This window comes from Rhinolophus ferrumequinum, chromosome 18 (genome assembly GCF_004115265.2).
Source record: "Rhinolophus ferrumequinum isolate MPI-CBG mRhiFer1 chromosome 18, mRhiFer1_v1.p, whole genome shotgun sequence".
NCBI classification, from domain to species: domain Eukaryota; kingdom Metazoa; phylum Chordata; class Mammalia; order Chiroptera; family Rhinolophidae; genus Rhinolophus; species Rhinolophus ferrumequinum.
In genome coordinates, this window is record NC_046301.1 from 57767289 (window position 1) to 57792922 (window position 25634).

At 43.7% G+C, this 25634-nt stretch overlaps 1 protein-coding gene across 1 annotated transcript; it reads left to right on the top strand.

Moving 5' to 3' along the window:
• The first annotated feature begins 1053 nt into the window (after nucleotides 1–1053).
• On the top strand, nucleotides 1054–5642 carry TNFSF14 (TNF superfamily member 14). The gene is made up of 4 exons (XM_033134610.1): nucleotides 1054–1358; nucleotides 2624–2660; nucleotides 2903–2944; nucleotides 3642–5642. Exons 1-4 carry the CDS (start codon nucleotides 1140–1142, stop codon nucleotides 4067–4069), a joined length of 726 nt encoding a protein of 241 aa, XP_032990501.1. The 5' UTR covers nucleotides 1054–1139; the 3' UTR covers nucleotides 4070–5642.
• Nucleotides 5643–25634: the final 19992 nt, after the last annotated feature.

The following is a 25634-nucleotide window of genomic DNA, read 5'->3' on the forward strand; positions in this document are numbered from 1 at the left end:
CTAGTTTAGAGAGTGAATCATCAGAATTTGCTGAAGGGTGGGCTGTGGGGACAAGACAGAGGGAGGGGTCCAGGATGACTCCCAGGCCTTGGGTGGACAATGGTTCTACCTCATGACTGTGAGCTCCAATTAAAACTTAAAACTTCCATATGCATGCACACATGATTACACACATGCACACACACCTGCATGCACATGCACACACCTGCATGCATGCACACACAAACACATATACACATAAACACACATGCGTACACCTGCACAGACTCACATGTACACACATGCATACACGCATGCATGCTTGCACATGCACACTCCTCCGTGCACACTCATGCATGCATGCCATACATACACCTGCACACACCACTTGTGCAAATATGCACACATACATGTATGCTTGTACCTGCACACACCTCCATGCATGCACACCACACATACACCTGCACACATCCACATATGCAAACATGCACACACACATGTATGCTTGCATCTGTACACATCTCCATGCACACTTATGTATGCACACATACATACAGCATACACATACATGCACACACACTAATATACCTAATATACACGCTCACCCACCCACGCACACACAAACCACTCTTTTATTTTCCATTGCTCTTATCAGCATCTAAAACCCTATATGTTATTTTCTTATTTATTGGGCTCATTGTCTTTCTCCCCTGAGAGTAAGAGCTCCATAAGACCAGGGACTTCTGTCTCTCTTGTCCACAGCTATGTCCCTGAACCTGGACAAGTGCCTGGCACACAGGAGATGCTTGATTAATACTTGGCAACCAAGTGAATGAAGCAGCCAGAAGGCAAAGCCGGGGCCTCTGTTCTCCAGTCCCCACCTGAGTCACATCTTCAGCTGCCTCTGGAAAGTGTGAGAGACTGTGTGAGTGAGAGTGAGATGGGACCGGCCGCGGGTGGGGGGGGACAGGAAGAAGAGGAGGGCGAGGGGAAAAGGGGAGGGGCTGAACCCCAGCTCTAAAGGCAGCCCCGTGACCCACGGCACCCTTCTGCAGCGTGTGAAGCCCAGGAGCGTTGGGCAATTGTGGTTTTCCTCCCAGCCCACAGGACTCAGCCGTGACAGCCTAGCCTGAGCATCTCGTGGCCTCATCAGCACAGGCATGGAGGAGATGGTTGTGCGGCCCTCAGTGTTCGTGGTGGATGGACAGACAGACATCCCAATCACGAGGCTGGGGAGCAGCCGCCAGAGACAGCGCTGCAGTGCTGTCCAGCTGGGCCTGGGCTTCTTGCTGCTACTGCTGGTGGCTGGGCTGGCTGTGCAGGGCTGGTTTCTACTGCAGCTTCACTGGCGCCTGGGGGAGATGGCCACCCCCGTGCAGGTGAGTGGGGCCCGGGGGCTCGAGGAGGGTGGGTCTCCTGTGTGGCTGTGCATCTCTCTGTGCGCTGGTGTGTGGAGTGAGGGACACCATTGAGTGGCCTGAAGCAAAGTCATTCACTTCTTTGAACCTCAGTTTCTTTATCTGTAAAATGAGTATGAAATTAAGAGTGTCCACCGCATAGGGAATAAAGTACGATATTACATGTGTGGTGCCCTCGATGGCTGACACATGGCAATCATTCAACCAATTGAAACTGACATTCCTTTTTGTAAAAAATTGAGATATAATTGACACACAACATTGTCGAAGTTTAAGGTGTACAACCTATTGATTTGATACTTTTATATTACACTATGATTGCCATTGTAACGTTCACTAACACCTCTATGATGTGACATAATTATCATTTCTTCTAGTTTGGGAATATTTAAGATCTAGTCTCTCTGCAAGTTTAATTTTTGTAAAACAGTTTTGTTGTTTGTAACCCCTGGAACTGACATTCTGACGTTGCTAATTATTGTTTCCAACACCTGGTCACCAATACGGAGATTGTCGGTGATCCACTTTGTCCAAGTCTCTGAAAATCTCTGAGTCAGTTTCTGGTTGGCTGTGGATATGTCTGTCTGTTGACCACACCTGTCGGTGTGTGGGTCCCATGTGGTCAAGACTTTATGTCCTGTGTCTCCAGGTCATTTCTCCCTGTGTCTAAATCTGGTGGCCGCTTGTGCATGTCCATGTGCCCACGGGGACCTATGCTGCTGACTTGTGTAAACGCACCCACATGTCAGGCCCTTACCTGTCCACAGCCTGTGGGTTGATGTTGTTTGTTTCCGGGTCTCTGTGTGTGCAGTCCCACCTGGATCCATAAACCATGCAGTCACGTATCTGTGTCCACGTGTGTCTGGTCCGTGTGTCACCTAAGTGTCCAGTGTCACTATCCATACTTACATGTTGGCATTCATGCCCATGCATCTTGAATATTATTTATTGAACAAACACTTGTAGAGTGCTTACTATGTGCCAGACACTGTGATCTGCTTTACACATACGAATTCATCGGCTCCTAAGCAGGCAGTCTTCATATGTCCGTTTGCAGAGGAGAAAACGGAGGTCCCATGTGGTTACCAGGCTGTTGAGTGTGTTGTGCACGTGGCTCTGGGTGTGTGTCTGAGGATGGTGCTGTGCCCACAGTCTGCATGTGAGTCTGAGTGATACCAGGGTGTGGGCCCCACAGGTCCTCATCCTGGGTTCCTCTGCATTTTCAGGAGAAAAATGCTGGAGCCTGGGAGCAGCTGATACAAGGTGAGTCAGGGTCCTGGTCCCCAGGGAGGAGCTAGGATGGTTCCCACACTGCCCCCACCCCTATTTCCCAATGCAATTTGCACAACTGGCCCCAAGCCCCACAGGTGCCCTTCCCCCAAGCCTGAGAAGCAGAAGTTTGGGTCACTCCGGAAAGGGTGGGGAGGGACTTGATGACCCCTTGGGAGGCTGGCTCTTACCCCTCCTGTACCGTCTTCACCTCTGACCGCTGACCCTCTTTTCAGAGCGGAGATCCCACCAGGCCAACCCAGCAGCACATCTCACAGGTGAGGGGGACCCCGGGTCCTGGAGTGGGGTGGGGGTCAGGGTTTTTCTGGGAAAACCAGGCAGACACACAACGTGTCAAAGTATTCATTCATTTAATGTGTATTCACAGCGTTGTCCAGAGCACAGGCACTCCCTAGGTCCTGTGTTTCTAATTTTATTTGTAGAGCAGGGCTCATTACGTAATGGGCCATGAACCGTAATATGCTTTATACACATGAAGTCATTAACTCCTACGCAGATACTAGTCGTATCTTCATTTTATAGAGAGAGAAGCCGAGGAGCACAGAGGTTGTAAGGCTGCCAGACCAGGGTGGCTTCTGCCTCTGCTCCTCAGTTCTGCCACTTACAAGTTTTGGTTCTTTCCACAAGTCACTTAATTGCTCCATGCCTCAGTTTCTCCACCTGCAAGAAGGCAATGAGATGAATTAAGATGTGTAAGAAGGAAGTGACTTCACCTCTCTGTGCTTTGGTTTCCCGACCAGCAAAAGAGGACGAAATGAGTTAAGATGATAAGAAGCAAGTGACCTTGCCTGGCTGTGACTCAGTTTCCCCACCTGTAAAGAGAGGATAAAGTGAATTAGTACATGTAAAGCTCTCAAATAACCTAGCACAGGTGGGGGCTCAGAGAGAGGTGGCGACTAGCCTAAGGCCACACTGCAAGCGTGGGCCATGTGCTGACCTTTGTCTCCCTCCCAGGAGCGAACTTCAGCTTGAGCGGCAGCGGGGGCCCACTGCTATGGGAGACGAAGCTCGGCCTGGCCTTCCTGAGGAACCTCCGCTACCGGGACGGCGCCCTGGTGATTGTCCGGACTGGCTACTATTATATCTACTCCAAGGTGCAGCTGGGCGGCGTGGACTGCCCGCAGGGGCAGACCGGTGTCCTGCCCATCACCCACGGCCTCTACAAGCGCACACCCCGCTACCCCAAGGAGCTGGAGCTGCTGGTCAGCCTGCAGTCACCCTGTGGGCGAGGGACCAGCCCCCGTGTTTGGTGGGACAGCAGCTTCCTGGGCGGCGTGGTGCATCTGGACGCCGGGGAGGAGGTGGTGGTCCGCGTGCCAGATGCGCGCCTAGTCCGACTCCGCGACGGCACCCGGTCCTACTTCGGGGCTTTCATGGTGTGAAGGATGGAGTGACAGTGGAATGGATGGGGTTCTGACCGCAGAGGTGCCTCAGGAGACAGACAACCCAACAAGCAGAGATCTTGGAGAGTGCCGGGAGGACCCCAAGACTCAGCAGCCAGGGAGCTCAGCGGGCACCACCAGGGGCGAAGAACCCAGACAGCCCTGGAGGTTGGAGACCCATCCGGCACCTCTGGAGAGGACTAAAGGAAACCGCAGACCCTGCCACGGACAACTCTGGAGACTTGGGGTTCTGTAGGCCCTGACACAGGGGGTAAAGCTGATCTGCTTGATGTTCAGGAAGAAGGGGCCAGGGGTGGGTATTTATACTTTTGATTCTGAGGAAAGTGTGGTGTCAGGGTCTAGGGACTTGGCTGAGAACAGGAAACATCACCCTCCCCAAGTGTGAGCAGGGGGGATTTATCATCAGGACTCATCCATGTGGAGCACCCAGCCCCACCCAAGGTCATAGTCACACTCAAGTTCCACCCACCCGCTTATGGCCACACCTCAGCCTGGTCTCGAAAAGTTGTGCTCAGAGACACAGGCCCAGGGACGTGTTTGACAGCCAGCCAGCTCTCCCAGGAGGGGACAGGCTTGGCAGCGTTTCCCCATTTTGTGGTGTAAATGCTCCCACCACGCCTGGCGGTCTGGCACTGCTAAGCATTCATACCCCACTAGGGACACCACCGCTGTGTTTCAGCACCCAGGCCAGGGCCTGGCACACAGTGGGCACTTGGGAAGTGTATGAAGAAGGAAAGGAGGGAGGGAGGGAGGGAGGAAGGAAGGAAACAGACACACCTACAGCATCACAGAGAATCACACAGCTCCACAATCTCACTCTCACAACCACAGACTCAAGCACACAAAGCATCAGATTCTCATACAACCACGTATGTCATAGACAACATCGCAAAGACTCGGTCACAGACACTGCGTGACACTTACGACGATCACAACCTGAGTCACTCACAAGGGCCATACATTCACATATGTGATCATCACATCAGACTTCCACATGTCACGTCACAGTCAGGCCCATCACATGTAAACAGCATCACGATGACAAACACACAACACACACACATACACACAGCGAAGATGAACACGTCCTGGGGTGAGGACCAGACTTCGTCCATAACCCTGGGCCCCTGACCACTGGTCTTAGAATAAACGGCAAATGTTGCACCTGGGTCTGTCTAGTTCTTAGGGGAAGGGTGACTTGTAGAGACAGAGAAATAGACGGAATGACACACAGAGGTCACTTTATGGATCAGAAATCTGAACCCAGCTGGCTCAACTGCATGCAGGAAGCTTGGGGCAAAGCAGAGACCTCATGCCGGAATCTGCCTTTCCTTCAAATCCACAATTCCTGAGGAAGTGGAGGCTCCAATCTGCCAAGCACCCTTGTTGCAGACACCGGTACAGAGTGGCAGTCTGGAAGCTTGGTGTAACTGGCCCATGGGAAGAATGTGTAGGGAGGGGCAGATAATGAAATGCATACCAATCAGATGGTCTGTGCAAATGAATGCACTTTAGTGTGGCTGGAGGGAAGTCTTTCCTTCCAGGAGCCTAGGATGAGGGCTCAGACCTCAGAGATGAATAAATTATTCTTGTTATTATTGATATCGTTGCTGACATTGTTGCCTGGTGCACGAGTAAAGGAAACAGGCTTTGTGATCCAATGGTCCTGGGTTCCAATTCACTTCCTAGCTGCCTTGAGCAAGTTCCGTCACCTCTCAGTGCCTCGGTTTCTTCTTCTGTAAAATGGGAGGTAACAACAGTCCTTGCCTTCTAGGTTTGTGGTAAAGATGAAATCAGACCTGTCATGGAAAAAGCCATTTGGTATGGTGCCTGGTACACAGTCAGAGCTCCATAAGGGTGTGAGTGCCATAAGTGATTTAGAAATGCTAAGAAGAGCATTTCTTGAGCACTTTCCCTATGCCAGACATCTCATGTCATAGCTGTACATACCTACGTGCCTGGGCAGGAGCTATTGTTGCCCCCATGTTCCATATGTAGAGATGGTGGCAGGGACGCTGTCCTCAATCCCACCCCCGCTCCTAGCAAGGACATAGGGCTTCATACCTCTCTGCCCTGTCTGGGCTGGTGGGAGGTGGGACAGCCCCAAATGCCTGGCTCCAGCCCCCACTGGAGTTTCCTTTACTCTCATTATGGTCTTTCTGTTTCCGTGGCTTTGATGAGGAGATCAAAGTGTGGGGCCAATGTATTTATCAAAGCCACAAGCAGCCACCAACTTCCGTCTTGGGGATGGAACCTCTCACTAAGTTTAGTCTCCAAAGACCATTCTTGGGAGGGGCCTTCCCGCCTTGAGGTAGAGGAAAAAGAGGAAGAGGGAGGGTGGGTAAGGAGGATAGGTAGGGGTAGAAGGGAGCCTGAAAAACTCGGAGAGAGAAGAAGGAGAGAGGGGGCAGAGAGAGCCCTGCAGTGCTCAGGCTGGTGCAGCAGGACACCCAACCCAATTTCATATAAAGTGTGGGGGCAGGAGGCGCCTAGCTCAGGCCACTAACCTACTTTTCAACTTCTTAGAACTTTATCTACTTGATTTCCGCTTTCACCTCCTGGGCTCCAGCATCTTTACAGACTTTACCCTCCCTTCCGCCCCAATCGACTCTTCCTCAAGACTTGAATTTTGCCATCCTCACCCTCCCTTTGGCCCCTCTTCTGTTCACCTCTTGCCAAGACTCAGAAGTGAAGATAATAATAATAATAAAGTCATTTATTAATTTCTTATTATGATGCTACATCCCTCCTGCTAAATGTCACTGCATTCAAACACTGAGATGCAGCCTCTCAGAGAAACAGAATGGTTCTTATGCCGGAGCCAGACTGCCTGGGTTCAAATCTCTGCTCTGCCATTTCCCAGCTGGGTGATCTTGGAATCCATCCATTCTCGGCTTTCCTGGGCCTCAGCTTCCTCATTTGTAAAACAGGATGAACAGTGGCCTCTGCCTTACCCTGGTTATTGTGAGATGAAGTGACTTGAGCTTTTAAGTATTTTTCCAGGGCTTGGCCCATAGGAAGCTCTTTGATCCTTAGTATATACTCTTTTTGTAAGCATAGGTGTAGTCATGTGCATATTTAAATTTCAGATTCTTTTCAGTTACGACACCAAAGGTGACCTTTCATCCATAGGTCACATCTAGTCACTGGGTGTGTTTTTCAAATGGGAACTAATAGCCAATATTTAAACATTACAAAACTTTGCACATGAACAAATCCAGATTTCTGGATTTTCTTGGAAATTTGAAAGCTGTAACGACAATCCAGGTTGGGTAGCGGCTGTCTCCTTGGGAGAGGGCATGAGCCCCCAACAGTGTCTGCCGCTTCCAGTTGTCTCCCACATAGAGGCTGAAGGTCAGCTGCCTTTCCTCATCATGCTTGTGCGGTTGTTTCTCTTAAAGTAGTAATGATTATTAATTATAGGCCCCACTTCTAATGAACTCACTGGGTGCCAGACATTGTGCTAAATGTATTAATTCACAGTAACTCATTCCATTCTCACAATGACTCTGTGAGGAGTATTGTTATAATACCCATTTTATAGATAGGAAAGTCCAGGCACGGAGAGGTTAAGTCACTTTTCCATCAACGGTGTGAATATAGATTACAGTCTGAGATGACCAGGAGCTTCAAGAAAAATGACAGTTTGTCGTTGTATTCATTTCCTTTTGCTGCTGTAACAAATTCCCACCAACTTAGTTAAAACAATACTATTAGGTTGGTGCAAAAGTAACTGTGGTTTTTGCCATTATGTTTAACCTTTTAAACTGCAAGTACTTCTGCACCAACCTAATAATTTATTATCTGAGAATTCTGGAAGTCAGAAGTTAGAAAGGAGTCTTATGGGACTAAAATCAAGGTGTCGGCAGGGCTGTGTTCCTTCTGAAGGAAAGATCTGTCCCCAAATTCTTTTCCCAGCTCTGCCTCTGTGGGAGCCCAAACTAAGACACGTAAATAGGGTACATAAATCTCAACTCAGAAGGAGTGCAAATAATTCCTTTTTATTCCCAGTGCAACTTAATTTATGCAAAAATCCCTCTGCACCAGGATGCTAAGAACTTGATATCAGTCAATTGGGAACCATCCCTCCCCACCTGCTGCTTTCCCAAGACTGTCAAAATTCCAGGGAGCGCAGGAAATGCCAAGAAATTAAAAGTGAGGGAGGGATCCATTTGATTCTTGTACAACACAACCACACATGTACCCAACATCAGTCAGTTTCTGATCCATCTGCCCTCCATCTTTGTACTTGTGAGCTATCAAGAATGGTGCGTTCTCTGCTACTCCTGAAACTTGCTGATTTTTGGTGATGTGACTGATTTTTGGGCAGGAAACTCTTTGAGGCTGTCTGTGGCTTCAACTGCCCAGAGACGCTATTGAGTCATTTCCTTTTTTGGGGACCTGCACCACCTCTGGGCTCTGTAATGGGGAACAGAACTCAAACCTCTGCTGGGTTTGAGAACCCCTAGAACGTCTCTGGGGGACTTTCCATGTTTCCAGCGTTCTTTTTTTGAAAACCCAGGAACTTCCCCCCTGTCATGGGTGCTGAATTGTGCCCCCCTACCCCAGCTAAAATTGATATGTTGAAGTTCTAAGCCCTAGTACCTCAGAATGTAACTGTATTTGGAAATAGCACTTTTAAAGAGAAAATTAAGGTAAACGAGGTCATTGGAGCTGGCCCTAGTCCAATATGGCTGGTGTTCTTATAAGAAGAGATTAGGCCACAGACACACACAGAGGGAAGATTATGTGAAGACATGGGGAGAAGACGGCCATCAAGGAGAAAAGTCTTCAGAAGGAACGAGCCCTGCTGACCACCTTGATCTCAGATTTCCAGGCTCTGGAACTGTGAGAGACTACATTTCTGTTGTTTAACAACCCCCTGCCCCAAATATGTGGTACTTTGCTATGGCAGCCCTACTACAACAACCTCTCCTCTTTCCACCTGTCCTGGGTAAGCTTGTTCTTGACTGACAGGGTGGAGAGGGGCATTGGAGGCAGGATCCTTACAAGACAAAGAGGGAAGCAGAGAAGCAGAGGCAGAGAAGCAGCGACAATGGAAGCAGAGGTTGGAGGGACGGATGTGATTGCTGGGGATGGTGGCGGCTGGAGGGGTTGTGTCCACCAGCGCAGGGATGCAGGTAACCTCCAGCAGAAGTTGGAAAAGGCAAAGACACAGATTCATCCATAGAACCTCCAGAAGGAATACAACCCTGCTGACACCTTGGTTTTAACCCAATGGAACGGATTTGGACTCTGACCTCTAGGACTGGAGGGTAATAGATGTGTGTTGTTTTCAGCCTCTAAGTAATTCGTCACAGGAGCCATAGAAGACTCACGTCATGGGGATGTGGGTGGTACACCACACCATTCGTGACGGTCTGCTCCTCCCGCCACTTGAATCCATGTGCTTTGTAAAGAGATTCACTGCGTTTGGGGAAAACTACTGCAGGAGTCTCATTGGTCTCTATTTCAACCGGAAAAGTGGAAGTAAATGAGATGAGCCCCAGATCCCACTGCTTCAGCTGAATCTAGAAACCTCAGCTAATGCTTATCATCTCTTTCTCCTGCCATCCATTCTTCATTCCTTCCACCCTCAGCTGGAGCTTCTGGTCTATGCGGCTCACCTCGTGGGATGACCCAGTTCCTCATCACTGAGGGGTCTGAGACTTTGGTCACCATGCCTTTTAGACATTCAAGAGTGGCAGTAATTTCTGCCATGCCACTGTGATGCCACGTTGCGTTTGATTTACTATCTTGGTTGGCAAAGGATGTGGAGGGGAGCAATTTTGGAGGCTCCCACACGCACGTCCTCATTCACAGAAAAAACTTACTGACACTTGATCTGCTCCATGATTTCCAAGTGCCAAAGGCTGAATAGGCATCGTCTCTAAAACCTCATAACCAGCCTGTGATGTTAATACGATTATTGTCCCCTCACTACAGACGAGGAGATTGAGGCATGAGGAGGTGAAGTGACTGAAGGTTCTTCATCTAGGAAATAGTGCAGCCTTCTGACCCAGAGCGCTTGCCCTAAACCACAGTCCTAGATCTACCATGTTGTCCTCCAGCCTATGCATAGACCTAATTTTATTATCTACTCCCCTACTGATGGACACATATGGTGTTTCATATTATGACACACAATGCTATCATGAACATTTTCATGGGTGTCTATTTGGTGCGGGGGGGGGCGGTCTCCCTCTCACAGGTTCTGGATGCCCTCAGATGAGAGTTGGGAGAAGGGTTCTGAAGCCTATGTGTGTTGACCTCTATCCTGGGACCTGAAGTCCATGATTTCCAACCAGTTTTCCTGTATCCCCCACCCTTCCTCTCCCATGCTCCATACTGCCTCTCACTCAGGACACTCACCAAACCTTGACCCTAGGAACTGACTTTCCACACTCCTTGGGGGCTCTCCTACGTCACCCTGGTCAAGTCCCTTCACCTCACTGAGTCTATGTTTCCCTAGCTGTACAATGTGGCGGTGGAAATAGCTCATTACTTATCAAGTTGTTGAGAAGATTCAAAGATACCTTGCAGGGAGGGATAAAATTTTTGAAATAATAATTGAAGATCTTTCTCTTTCCTTCTTCTGATCCAAATCTCCAGTCTGTCAGTTACTGGTTGAATGACTTTAAGCAGCTGACTTAACCTCTCTGAGCTTCAGTTTCTTCATCTATAAAATGGGGATAATAATATCCTCACCTTGTCGTACCTTATAATACAACCCCTCACTAGTGGGCATAGTTAAGACATGCCAAATGCTCAGTTGAGCAGGTCCTGGCATATACTAGGTGCTCAATAAATATTGAACACTGTTGTTGATATGATCGTTTATTTCACTCGTCCCCTTCCCCGTGCTAGCAGTCGTTGACTTTGCATATTCATTCCTTCTCGAGAGAGATGATGGAAAGCAGGAATAACCTATGAGTCTCTTCCTGGCATCAATCTCCAAAAGCCTAAAATGATGAAGAGGTTTTGGGTTTAGCCAAAATTGTGAGGATAAGTAAGGATAATTCTGAAGAGCCAACCCAGCTTCAGAGCCCCCATGAGACTCACTGACGCCCCTGTGGTTCCTGCATCATGTCCAAGCCCTCGATCTTCCGGGTCCTGCTGCCCTCACTCCCTCACAGGGTTGAACCTGACAGCATTTTGCAATTAACCCCCCACATTCAAATCTCCATTTCAGAGTCTGTTTCCTCGAAACCCAATCTATTTAGAGGAGACTCAACTAGCACAGACAGACCCTGTTTCTACTACAAACATCTAGACATACTGAGTAAAGTATAATAAAATACTGTAACATATAGATGAGCTTGCAAGAAAGAAAGAAAAGTCCCTCGATGCCAAAAGGAAGAGAGATGTTTAAAGCCAGAGTGACAATGGTGAGCTGTTGCTGCAAGAGGGTTTAGTCCCAAAGTAGACTCTTTGGGACTCTTTGGGCAAAGAGATGGGGATCTGATAACCCCTAGGGGCAGAGACGTGGTTCAGATCTGTGGCACAGAGAGGAAGGGTAACTGAGGACCCCTGCCCAGAACCTGAAGCCTGGAAATGTACTCCATTCTGATAAAGGGCGTCTAAAAAGGTTTCCCTACTATGGGTGGGGAAAAAAGTTACCAGAAGAAATAAAGACCTCAGTCCTACTTCACATGTTAAATAGAGTGAATATGGAGTCTCTACTGCACAGAAAGTGCAGGAACCAAAGGCAAATTCCACCGGGGCAGAGAATTTATCTGTTTTATTCATCTCATATCACCAGAACCCAGAACAGTGCCTAATATACAGTAGGTCCTCAAACAACAATGACTGAATAAATGAACTGTGGGTTACTTTAACCAATAGAGTGTGACAGAAATGACATGACATGAATTCTAGGATCTAGACCGTAAGAAGCCTAGTAGCTTCCACTTTTGCCTTCTTGGATCCCTGAGTGGCCATGTAAAGAAGTACAGCTATCCTGTGAGAGAGAATGGGTGGACAGAGAGGCCCTGGAAGATGGAAGACATGAGAGGAAGACGTTAATAGTTCCACCAGCCCCAAATGAGCTGCCCCTGCCCTTGGAGCTGAAATAAATCAGCCCTGCCAAACCCTGCCAGGCCAACTCACAGAACTGTGAGCAAATAGAACAGTTGTTCTATATCACTGCTTTGGGGTGGTTTACTACGTATCAGTAGTTAACGACAGATCTTGAAAGCCCTTTTCTATAATCATACAGATAGACAGGCAGGCAGACAGACCGACAGATGAATAAATGAATAGATCAATGGGTGTTTGGATGGGTGGTTAGATGTGTTGGGGATGGATAATGGGTAGATGAGTGAAAGTGTGGACGGGTGGGTGGATGGATAGGTGGGTGGGTGGATGGATGGATGGATGGATGGATGAGTGGATGGATGGATGGATGGATGGATGGATGGATGGGCAGTGACTGTGTGGGTGGATAGGTGGATGGTCAAATAGACGTATAAATAAGAATGATGGATAATGAATGGATAGATACACACATATTCTAAATGAAACTCTAAACTTAGTAACAGCCTATTTTGGCATAAAATAAAGAAACACTAACTTATATAAAGAAGGCATCCGTTGTAGGATGTACCCCAATTTCAGGTTAAAATCTGTGTAGCTAAGAAGAAGAAAAAAAGCAGGGCTAATACTCGTATGTTATACTCGTATGTTCCAGACTTATATCTAACTTAGGGGAAGCAACAACTTGTCATGTTCCCATCATTCTGATGACAAGGAATGTCTTCTGACAGCACCCTTCATTTCCTAAGAGGAAGCCAGGCAGACGAATCCTATTTCATTGGACGTATGTCTATACCTATCCCAGTCCACACTGCCTTCATTAATATACTGAATAGAAGTCCTACTACCTGGAAGGTCAAGGCCCTTCTTATTCTCCTGCTTTGGAATTATCTCAGTTATGTAGGGTCCTTTACTCTGCTTGTCAAGTTCCATGAAAAAACCCGGTTAAGGTTTTTACTGGAACTGCATTGAATCTGTAGATCAAACTGGAGAGTACGGATATCTTTATAATACTGAGTCTTCCAATCAATGAACATGGTATAACTTTTTATTTAGGTCTTCTTTAATGTTTCTCAATAATGTTTCATAATTTTTTCATAAATAATTTGCATGATTTTTAGATTTATTTATAAGTGCTTTACATTTATTGGTGCTGTTATAAATGGCATGTCTTTTTTTTAGTGTAGAAGTGTTTTGTTGTTGTTGTTGTTTTAATTTTTATTGGGGTCTACTGGGGAACAGTGTGTTTCTCCAGGGCCCACCAGCTCCAAGTCGCTGTCCCTCAATCCAGCTGTGGAGGGCACAGCTCAGCTCCAAGTCCAGTCGTCATTTTCAATCTTAGTTGCAGGGGGCGCAGCCCACCATCCCATGTGGGAACTGAACCATCAATCTTGTTGTGGAAAGCTCGTGCTCTAACCAACTGAGCCATCTGGTCCGCCACAGGCAACTCAGCAGCAGCTCATTGTCTTCAATCTAGTTGTGGAGGGAGCAGCTCACTGGCCCATTTGGGAATCGAACCAGCAACCCTGTTGTTCAGAACTCATGCTCCAACCAACTGAGCCATTGGGCCACCCAAATGGCATCTCTTTTTGAAATTATATTTTCTAACATCTGTTGCTGATACATACAATGCAACAGATGTTTGTAGTTATCACAATGACATTGAAAAAATGTCCCTAAAATGGACATCCTTGTCTTGTTTCTGATCTCTAAGTGAATGCTTTCACTGTTTCACCATTAGTGATGACTCTGTAGAGTTTTTTAGGTAGCCCTTATCAGATTAAGAAAGTCCCTTTCTATTCCTAATGTGTTGAGACTTTTTTAAATCATGAATAAATGTTGAGCTTTATTACATGCTTTCTCTACATTTATTAAGAATATCACATGATTTTTCCCATTTAGACTGACAGTGAATTATCTTAATCAATATTCTAATGTTAATTCAAATTTTTATTCCTGGAATAAATCCAACTTGATCATGATGTATTTTTTTAATACATTAATTGATTTAATTTACTGACATTTTATACGGGGTTTTTGCATCTGTGTTTTGAAGAGAGATTTTTCTGACTCACTATTCTTTTCAGTGTTTGGTATTAAAGCAATACTGACCTCATAAAAGAAACTGGATGTGGGTTTTTTTCCTTCCCCCTATATTCTAGAATAGTTTGTGTACAGTTAGCATTATTAGCTACACACATATTTAGTAGAACTCACTTGTAAACACATCTGGATCTGGTGTGTTATTTGTGGGAAGGGGTTTTCTGTGGGGGAAGTTTTTAAAGTTATTATTAAACTTCTTTAATGAGCTTTAAATTCTTCAGACTATATTTCTTGATTCAAATTTTTAAAGCTACATTTTTCTAGAAATTTGGATATTTTATCTATATTTTTACAATTATGGGTGAATAGATGCTACACTGGTGAATAAAATCATTTTTTATGTATTATTCTTTCAACCTCTACAGGTGAAACTATGTCCCCTTTTCATCATTAATATTTCTAATTTACCCCTTTTCTTTATTTATCTTTGATCAATGTCACCAGAAGTTTATGTTTTTTCTTCTTTACAAAAAACTAAATCTTGGCCTTCTTATTATGTGTTTGTTTTCTAAAATTTCTGATTATTTCCTTCCTTATGCTCTCTATGTTTTTATTCTATTGTTCTTTTCTAAATCTCTTAATTCAATACATAACTCATTGACTTTCGTTTAAGACTATAAATGTTCTTCTAAGTGTTACTCTGGTTAGAGGTCAGAAGTTGGATATGTAACAATTTCCAGTTCTAGAGATGAAAATATTGCATTCCCTGTGCTCTGTTTTGTTAATGAATTGTATCTGCTTTTCTTCTTTTCCATATTATAAGTTTTGAGCTTCTCATGCCTATTTATTACCTCTTAGTGCCACTTAGTAAAACAGCCATATTTATCCTTATCCTTGAAAACTACAAGACTTCCTAATGGCTGCTATAAAGTGTTGGGGGGGGGGGAAGAGGGAGGGGAGGAAATGGAAGGAGAAAGAAAGATTCGCCAAGCATTTTTTAAATTAAGTTTTTAAAAAATTGTGGCAAAACATACATAACAAAATTAACCATTGTAAGCGTACAGTTCACTGGCATTAGATACATTCATATTGCTGTGCAGCCGTCCCCACCACCCATCTCCAGAACTTCCTCATCTTCCCAAAGTGAAGTTTGCCCCCATTAAACACTCACGCCCCTCCCCTCCCCCAGCCTCTGGCACCACCATCTACTTCCTGTCTCTATGACTCTGACTCCTCTGGGGACCTTATATAAGTGGAATCACAGTATTTGTCTGTCAGGCTTGTTTCGCTGAGTCTTCAAATTTCTTCCATGTTGTAGCCTGTGTCAAAATTCCCTTCCTTTTTAAGGCTGAATAATATTCCATTGTAGATATATGCTACATTTTACTTATCCATTCACCCGTCAATGGCTACTTGGGTTGTGTTCACCTTTTGACCACTGTGAATAACCCTGCCTTGAACAAATAGGTCTTTGAGTCCCTGTTTTCAAGTCTTTTGGGTATAGACCCAGAAGTAGAATTTCTGGATCATATGATAATTCTATTTTTAATTTTTTTTAGAAATCACCATGCTGTTTTCCATGTGGCTGCAGCATTTTCCATTGCTTGTTTTGCAGTGGCTCTGTGGATGTTCCATATACGTGGCCGTGAGATCAAGCTTGTTCATTATATTGTTCAAATCTGTATCTTTACTTTTTGTCTGCTATCAAGTGCTAAGAGGGGTACTTTGAAAATCTTCCACTTTGGTGGTGCAGTTATCTAATATAAGGTATTTTATATCTTTTCTTTTTCCATTCCAGATCTTAGAATTCTGGACAGCATTTTACATTAATGGTACATCTCAACTCACACCATCTACTACACATTTGAGTAGTTCTCTCATTTTTTGCTTCATTTATTGTGAAGTAAATATAATATTTATCACTATGTTTTTAAGCACAAACACATTTAGAATTGTTATATTTTCATGACAGAGACTTAGTTATCTCTAGTAATGCTTTCTACATTAAAGTCTATGCTGTCTGATAACAACAGGGTTAAAACAACTTTCTGGCTACTTACATCCTTTAATGGGAAACTTGCTATATTGTTGATATTTAAATGTAAACATGTTGCAAGATTTTAATTTTTCTTATCCAGCCTGATAATACTTGTCTTTTCATTTGGGTAGACCAACACAGTCCAATAGAAATTTAATGTAAGACACTTCTGTAATTTAAAATTTTCCAGCAGCCGCATCAAACGGTTAAAAAAAATTGGTGAAATTAATTTTTTTAATTGTGGTTTTCAGTTACAGTTCACATTTAATATTATTTTGTTTTAGTTTCAGTTGTACAGCATAGTGGTTAGATACTTATGTAATTTAAGAGGTGATCCCCCTGACTAGTCTAGTACCCACCTGGCACTGTACATAACTGTTGCAACATTATTGACTATTCCCTATACTTTACATCCTGGCGACTATGTTGTAACTACCAATTTGTATTTCTTAATCCCTTCACCTTTAGATTTTATGTAACAACATATCCAAAATGTTATCGCTAGGCCCGGTGGCTCAGGTGGTTGGGCGCAGAGCTCCTAACATGAAGGTTGCCAGTTCAGTTCTCCCATGGGCCAGTGAGCTGCGCCCTCTACAGCTAAGATTGTGAACAACAGCTCTCCCTGAAGTTGGGTGGCTGTGAGCAGCCAGAGGTTGGCCTGAGCTGTGGTGGGCTGCTGTATGCTGCCATGAGCTGCTGGTGGCTAGTGTGAGTGGCCAGCAGCCAGCGAGAGCTGTCGTGTGCTGCTGTGAGCTGCTGTGAGAGGCTGACCGACAACTGGCGACCGACTGCCTCAGTCCAGGGGAGCGCAAGGCTCATCATACCAGCATGGGCCAGGGAGCTGTGTCCTATACAACTAAACTGAGAAACAATGGCTTGAACTGGAATGGGGGGACAGGGAGGCGGAAGAAAGGAGGAAAAAATGTTATCACTTCAAAACGCAATCAATATAAAATTTTAATAAAATATCTTACCTGTTTTTTTATTCCTGGTCTTCAAATTCTGGTATGCGTTTCACACCTCTCAATTTAGACTATCCACATTTCAGGCACTCAAAAGAGGCTGAGGCTGGTGACTGCTGTATGGAATAGCATAGAATTAGACCATCTACATTAATTCCAATTGCTGGTATGTAAGGACTTATTTTGTGCTTTCTGATGGTTTCTCCTTTTCTATATTTCTTTTTCTCTCCTTCCTTGCCTTGTTTTGGATTTTTTCCCTCATTCCAGCTTCTTCTACTTTGTTTAGAAGTGACATATTTTATTCCTATTCTTTAGGACATTTCCAGAGACACTTTTTTGTTTATAAATTTATTTATAAATTGAATCTATCAAAGTCTAATGCTATTCAGTCTTTCCCCGGGTTCCAAAAGCCTCAGAAATGATCTCTCTGTATCCACTCTTGCCCCCTACAGGCCATTCTTTGCACAGTGGTCAAAGTGAGATTTTGGTTAAAAATTTTTTTAATGTGTTATATTTATTTAAAATCATACATAATCCACGCAAAGACATCTATTTGACCAAACAAACATTTCTTAGGCTAAAAAAATATTTTTGTACTCTTCCAAAAATGAAAATTACTAATCAAAAGGAATAAAACAACTCAAGTATCAAGAGAAGAAAAAGTAACACAGGACTGTGAATTCACTTTTTATTTTTAGTGGTTTAAAAGATCCTACATTTATTTTTTTATAGAGGTATGATTGACATACAAAAAAATTGCACATCTTTTATATATATATATATATCTAGATGAATCTGTAGATAAGGAAGCACCTGTAAAATCATCACCATAATGCTATAACTTTAACCATCACCTCTAAAATTTTCCTTTTTCCTTCTTTTTTTTTGCATATGATAAGAACGCCTAACATAAGATAGGCCCTCTTAAAAAAATAAGATTACAATACAGTATTGCTAACTATATGCATTATGCTGTATGGTAGATCTCTAGTACTCATTTCTCTTTCATAACTGACACTCTGTCCCCATTAAGCACTCACTCCCATCATCTACTTTCTCTCTCCATGAATTTGATTACTAGGTCCCTCATATAAATGGAACTCATTCCCTTCCATGGCCAAGCAATATTCCATTATATATATGTACCATATCCTCTTTATCCATTCATCCATTGATAGACACCCAGGCTGCCTTCATATCTTGGCAAAGTTTCTGTTGAGAAATCATCTGACAGTCTTATGGGAGCTCCCTTGTAAATTACTACTTGCCTTTCTCTTGCTCTTTTTAGGATTCTTTCTTTGTCTTTAAATTTTGCCATTGCTATTATAATGTGTTTCAGTGTGGGCCTGTTTGGGTTTATCTTGTTTGGGACTCTCTGTGCTTCCTGCACTTTCACGTCTATTTCCTTTGTCAGGTTAGGAAAGTTTTCAGTCATTATTTCTTCAAATAGGTTCTCAATCCCTTGCTTTCACTCTTCTTGTACTCTTCTTATACTCTTATGATGCAAATGTTGTTACGCTTGATGTTGTCCCAGAGGTCTCCTAAACTATCCTCATTTTTTAAATTCATTTTTCTATTTGCTGTTCCAACTCAGTTTTTCTGCTACCTTGTCTTCCAAATTTCTGATTCAGTCCACTGCTTCACCTAATCTACTGTTGATCCCCTCTAAAGTACTTTTCATATCAGTTATTGTATTCTTCATTTCTGACTGGTTCTTTTTTTATGTTTTCTATCTCCATTTTCATGTTTCTAATCTCTTTGTTGAAGTTCTCATTGAGATTATTGAGCATCCTTATAACCAATGTTTTGAACTCTGTCTCTAGTAGTTGTTTGTCTCTATTTTGTTTAATTCTTTTTCTGGAGCTTTTTTCTGTTCTCTCATTTATGACATGTTTCTTTTTCTCATAATTTTGTCTGCCTCCCTGTGCTTGTTTCTATGTATGAGGTAGTGCTTCTATGTCTCCCAGTCTTGGTAGAGTGGCTTTATATAGTAGGTGACCTGTGGGCCTCAGTGGCACAGTCTCCCTGGTCACCAGAGCCAGGTGTTTCAAATGTATTCTTTGTGTGGGTTTTGTTTGCCCTCCTGTTGTGGTTAAGACTTTGTTGCTGTTTGCATGTCAATGGGATGGTTTCCCTGATTCAGGCTGATTGGTTGTGAGGACTGGCCATGACTACAGTGGAGAAACTGTGAGCAGGGGCTGACTCTCCAGAGCAGGATTCACTTTAGTGTGGCTCTGGTGCCTGCCAAGTCATTTGTGGAGGTGTTTGGGTGGTGCTCTGGCATGGTCTGAAGCTGGCCACCAGATGTGTTGGTTCTGGAGCTTCTTGGGAGGGGCTCTGGTACAGGCCAAGTTCAGCCATTGTCTGTGCCCTACCCAGAGCCATTTTGTGTGCGCTACAAAGTGACCTGAACATGGTTGCCACTTGTCCTGGGCTTGTATGTGCCTGAGAGAGGCTAAGCTGCAAACTGAGTCCAGCTGCTGCTAGTGCCAGGCTTGGGGCTATTTGGCAAGGGGCATGGGGCATGCCAAGACCAGATGCTGCTTGTTTGTTGTTTGTGAACTTTTGAGAGAATTTAGGATAGTCCACAGAATGAGCCAAGACAGGCAATTTGTATGGAAAGTCACTGGAAGCAGCTTGGGTACACCTGCAATTTGGGTGGGGTGGGACCTCAGAGAATCACCAGGGCAGATTAAATGGTTTCAGCCAGGTTGTTGGAAACTCAGATGTAGTGCCTGCCTGTGTATAGGCTGGGTGGCAGGAGGGAAAATGCTGTCCCTCCAGCCCTTACCCTGAGGCCAGACAATTCAGTTCCTCCCTGTATGTTCCCGGCATTTTGAGCTGCTGCCTCAATGCTGGAGCTCACAACGAGTGAATCCAAGCATGGGTCCTTTAAGAGAAATGTCTGGAAATCTAGAAGCCCTCTGTCTCACTCACCCACAATCTCCACTGGTTTTCACAGCCAGAAGTTGTGATGACTTCTCTCCCCAGCACTGGAACCCTGGGCTGTGGAGCCCAATCTGGGACTTGGACCTCTCACTCCTTGGGGGGACCTCTACAGCCAAGATATCCCTCCTGATTTTTAACTGGCACATGTAGGTGTGAGGCCAGCCCATTCACATCTCTGCCCTTCCTACCAGTCTTGACCTGGCTTCTTCTGCATATCCTTAGTTACAGGACGACTTCTGTTCAGCTAGACTTCAGGGGGTTCTCAATGATGGTTATTCTGTAGTTTAGTTGTAATACTGATGTGGTCATGGGAGGAGGCCAGCACAGTGTTTACCTACTTGGCCAGATTGACCAGAAGCCTCACTGTGGTTTTGATTTGCATTTCCCTGACAGTTAGTGATGTTGAGCACCTTTTCCTATGCCTCTTGACCTTTTTATACATTATTGGATGCTTGCTAATATTTTCATTAGAACTTTTGCATATGAGTTTTTAAATGAAATTGGTGCATTCTTGTAAGTGTCTTTTTGTGACCATACATATGTATTTATATTGGTTACATATCTAGAAGAGCATTTACCTATGTTCAGTCTTCACGAAGAAGAACAAAATGGAGTTACTCTTCCAGATATCAAGACCTATTATAAGGCTACAGTAATTTAGACAGTGTGGCATTAGTACAAGGAGAGATTACAATCAAGGTAGGTTGTATGTAAAAAAGTGAAAGGTAAAACAATAAAGCTTCTAGAAAGTAAGATAAGAGAATATATATTTATGTTAGGATAAGCAAAGATTTTTAAAAAATGGGACACAAAAAATACTAAATTTAAATAAAAATATTATTAAATTAAATATTATTATTAGATTACATTAAAACTAAGATCCTCTGTTTTACAAAAGACACTAGTTCAGAGAATGAAAAGATAATTCACAGGGTGAAACAAGATATTTGGAAAAATATAATTGATAAAGGGCTTACTTCCAGAGTATATACATAATTTCTTAAATAAAAAGAAAACCCACTTTAAAAAGGGCCAAAAGATGAGAAACCAATACTTCACATAAAATAATATGCAAACAATAAACATGAAATGTTTTAAACCATACTAACTATCCGGAAAATGCAAATTAAAGTCACAAGGATATCCCATTATAGAACAGCTAAAATTTAAGACTGACAATACTAAGTTGTTATAATACAGAATGACAGAAATTTTCACATTTGGCTTGTGCAGATGATATAATGACAACTACTTTGGAAAACTGGTATTATTACACTTGGAGAAAGAGAGAGAGAGAGAACTCAATTACCAAAATTAGTAATGAAAATGAGGACATTATTATTAATTCTATAAAAATAAAAAAGGATTATAAGAAAGAGAAAGTCCAAGATAGTGGATTAGGTAAACACTATGCCTACTGCCTCCCAGGATCACACCAAAATTACAAATAAGTTATAGAACAATCAACTTCAAGAATCATCGGAAGACTAGGTGAAAAGAACCCCTGTAACTAAGGATGCAACAAAGAAGCCACATCAAAATTGGTAGGAAAGGCAGAGATGCAAAAGAGGCTGACCCCAAACCCACAGACAGTTGTTGAGCACCAGGAGGCACACCTCACTGGCAGAAGTCTTCCCGTAAGAGGGAAGCATCTCAACCCCTAACCAGGCTCCCCAGCCCAGGAGTCCTGTGCCAGAAAAGGAGTTCCCACAACACCTGACAGTGAAACTCAGCAAGGATTCTGTTTGTCCTGGTAAGATGGAAGGTGACTGGAAACCCAGACACCCTCTTAAAGGGCCCTCGCACAGACTCACTCGCTTGCAAACACTCACTGGTCTCTGCAGGAGGGGCAGCAACTAGAGAGGTGCCAGAGACATACAGGGAAAGACTGAGTTGTGTGGCTTGAGTGCAAGGGCTTGAGCCATTGTCCCTGCCTCATGGGTAGCTTACAGGAGGGCACCATCTTTTCTATGTTGAACTGCCCCCCAAAGGGACAAATCTGAGACTGCATTGGTCAGGTAAAATCTGCACATATGCACCCACTTTGTGACACCCTAGGTCCCCACCATACACAGCTGGTACTACATCACTCTGGGCACTCTGCTTTTGGGCCCCACAAGCTATGGAAGCCTTTTACAGCAACAGATGGCCCTCGGTGGCCAAGTAAACTTTTAAGGGTGGGCAGTGAGCCACAAAACCTGCTCCACAAATTCTTATGGGTAGCTCTTGAGGACTTGTGTGTCTGAGGCGAGTGATGCCTGGCCACCATGTTCTCAGGGTATTTTGCAAAGTAGTCACAGGGCAGGCACTGCACCGAGGTGAGCAGTAGCTGGCTGCAGTGTTCTTAGGGTATGTTGCAGAGTGGTCATAGCCACTGGCATTAACCTTGTAAAAGCCACTGGCATAAACCTTGTAAAAGCCACTGGCATTAAACTTGTAAAAGCCACTGGCCACACCTCATGACCCCCTGGGACCCTAACCCACCCAGCTAGTGTTAGATTGCTGGGGCCACTCTCAACACCGGGTCAACCAGTCTGGCCCACACACCTAAGGAGACTCTTTCATTGGCTGAGGCTTACAGGCAGCTGGCAGAGGGCAACAGTGTAGGAGGCCCTGGGCCTTGTGCTAAGCTTCCCCAGGCCCAGTATTGGTGGCAGTCAGCCTCAGTGCACAGCGAGGCCACTCACACACACCTCCAGGTCCACAGACAGGTAGGAGCTTTGTGGTACCTGCCAGGTAGCCCCAGGCTGGTCACAGACAAGGCAGAAATTGGCCTGCACGGGAGCCCCTCCCAAGAGACACCAGAAACAACACACTCAAAGGCCCCTTCAGGCCACACCAGAGCACTACCTGGTTAGCCCCACAAATGGCACACCCTAAGGGTGGGCTCAAGAGGCAAAAGGCCTATGGGGGGACAAATCCCCCTTTGAGGGTGTCAGCCCCCACACAGTAGCTCACACACTGTGAGCAAAGCCAAACTTCACAGTCAGTCAGACTGGGAGTCAGTCCCATCCACTGATGCTCTGAAAGTAATCAAGGCTCAATTACAACAGGAGAATACACACAATGGACAATCTTGGGAGAAACATACAGGGGATCAGGGAGACTGCACCACTGGACCACACAGGAAACACACTACATAAGGCCACCCAGCAAAGACTGAGAGACATAGAAGCAAACACAGAGAACCAGCCAGAATGAGGAAACAAAGAAACATGTCCCAAATAAAAGAACAGGAGACACCTCCAGAAATACAACTAAATGAAATGGATGCAATCAACCTACCAAAGAGAGTTTAAAACACTGGTTATAGAATGCTTAAGAAACTTAGTGAGAATTTCAACAAAGAGATAGCAAGTATAAGGAAGGACATAGAAACCATAAAAAAAAAAAAAAAGAACCAGGCATAAATAAAAAATACAATAACTGAAATGAAGAATACACTAGAAGGAATCAACTTCAGAGGAAATGAAGCACATGATTGAATAAGCAACTTAGAAGACAAGGTAGCAGAAAACATTTGATAAAACAACAAAAAGAAAAAACAATTTGAAAAATAAAGATAGTTTAAGGGATTTGGGGACAACATCAAGTGTAACAAAATTCACATCACAGAAATACGAGAAGAGAGGGAGCAAGGGATCACAAACTTATTTTCAGAAATAAAGACTGAAAACTTTCCTAACCTGGCAAAGGAAATAGACATACAAGCCCAGGAAGCACAGAGTCCCAAACAAGATGAACCCAAACAGGCCCACACCAAGAAACATTATGATGAGAATGACAAAGTTTAAAGACAACGAGAGAATCCTAAAACAGCAAGAGAAAGACAACTAGTTACTTACAAGGGAACTTTCATAAGACTATCATCTGATTTCTCAACAAAAACTTTGCAGACCAGAAGGGAGAGGCAGGAAATATTCAAAGTAATGAAAAACAAGGGCCTACAACCAAGACTAGTCTACCCAGCAAGGCTATCATTTAAAATTGAAGGAGAGTTAAAGAATTTCCCAGACAAGAAAAAGCTAAAGGAGTTCATCACCACCAAGCCAGTATTACAAGAAATGTTAGAAGGACTTCTTTAAGCAGAAGAAAGGAGAAAACAAACAAAGATAAAAAATATAAATAATAAAATGGCAATAACTATGTACCTATCAATAATCACTTTAAATGTAAATGGATTAAATGCTCCAATCAAAAGACATAGGGTAGCTGAACAGATAAGAAAACAATACTCATGCATATGCTGCCCACAAGAGACCCACCTCAGACTGAAAGACAAACACAGACTGAAAGTAAAGAGAAGAAAACAGATATTTCATGCAAATGGAAATGAGAAAAAAGCTGGGGTTGCAATACTTATATTGGACAAAATAAACTTTAAAACAAAGGCTATAGTAAGAGAAAAAGAAGGACATTACATAATAACAAAGAGATTAATCCAACAACAGTATATAACCTTAGTAAACATTTAGGCACCCAACACAGGAAACCTAAATATATGAAACAAATATTGACCAACATAAAGGCAGAGATCAACAGTAACACAATCATAGTAGGGGACTTTAACACACCACTGACACCAATGAACAGGTCTTCCAGACAGAAAATCAACAGAAAAACAGTGGCCTTAATGACTCGCTAGACCAGTTGGATTTAATTGATATTTCTAGAGCATTTCACTCCAAAGCAGCAGAATATATATGCTTTTCAAGTACACATGGAACATTTTCCAAGATAGACCACATGTTAGGCCACACAAGAAGACTCAATGAATTTAAGAAGATTGAAATCCTATCAAGTGTCTTCTCTGACAACAAGTATGTGAAATTAGAAATAAATTACAAGAAAAAAAACTGAAAAACACACAAACACATGGAAGCTTAATAACATGGTGCTAAATAACAATTGGGTCAACAATGAGATCACGGAATAAATGAAAATATACCTTGAGACAAATGAAGATGGAAACACAATGACACCAAATCTATGGGACACAGTGAAAGCAGTCCTAAGAGGGAAAATCAAAGTAATGCAGGCCTACCTAAAGAAAAAAGAAAAGTCTCAAATAAACAGTCTGACTTTACACCTAAGGGAACTGGAAAAAGATCAGCAAACAAAGCCCAAAGAGAGTACAAGGAAGGAAATAATAAAGATGAGAATGGAAATAAAAAAATCAATAAAAAAGATCAAGGAAACAGAGCTAATTTTTTTGAAAAGATAAACAAAATTGACAAACCTTTAACCAGATACATCAAGAAAAAAAGAGAGAGAGGACAATATACACAACACAAGAGTCACCTTTGGAGCACACGCAGAGGAGAAAAACAACGTAGTGCAAGTCAAATATAAAGGACACATACTACATAAGATAACCTAGCAAGAACTAAGAACTCTAGGGGATCTACCTAATACATCAAAGCAAACACAGAGAGTCAGCCGGAATGGGGAAACAAAGATACACGTCCCAAATAAAAGAACAGAAGAAACCTCCACAACTGGAACCAAATGAAGCAGA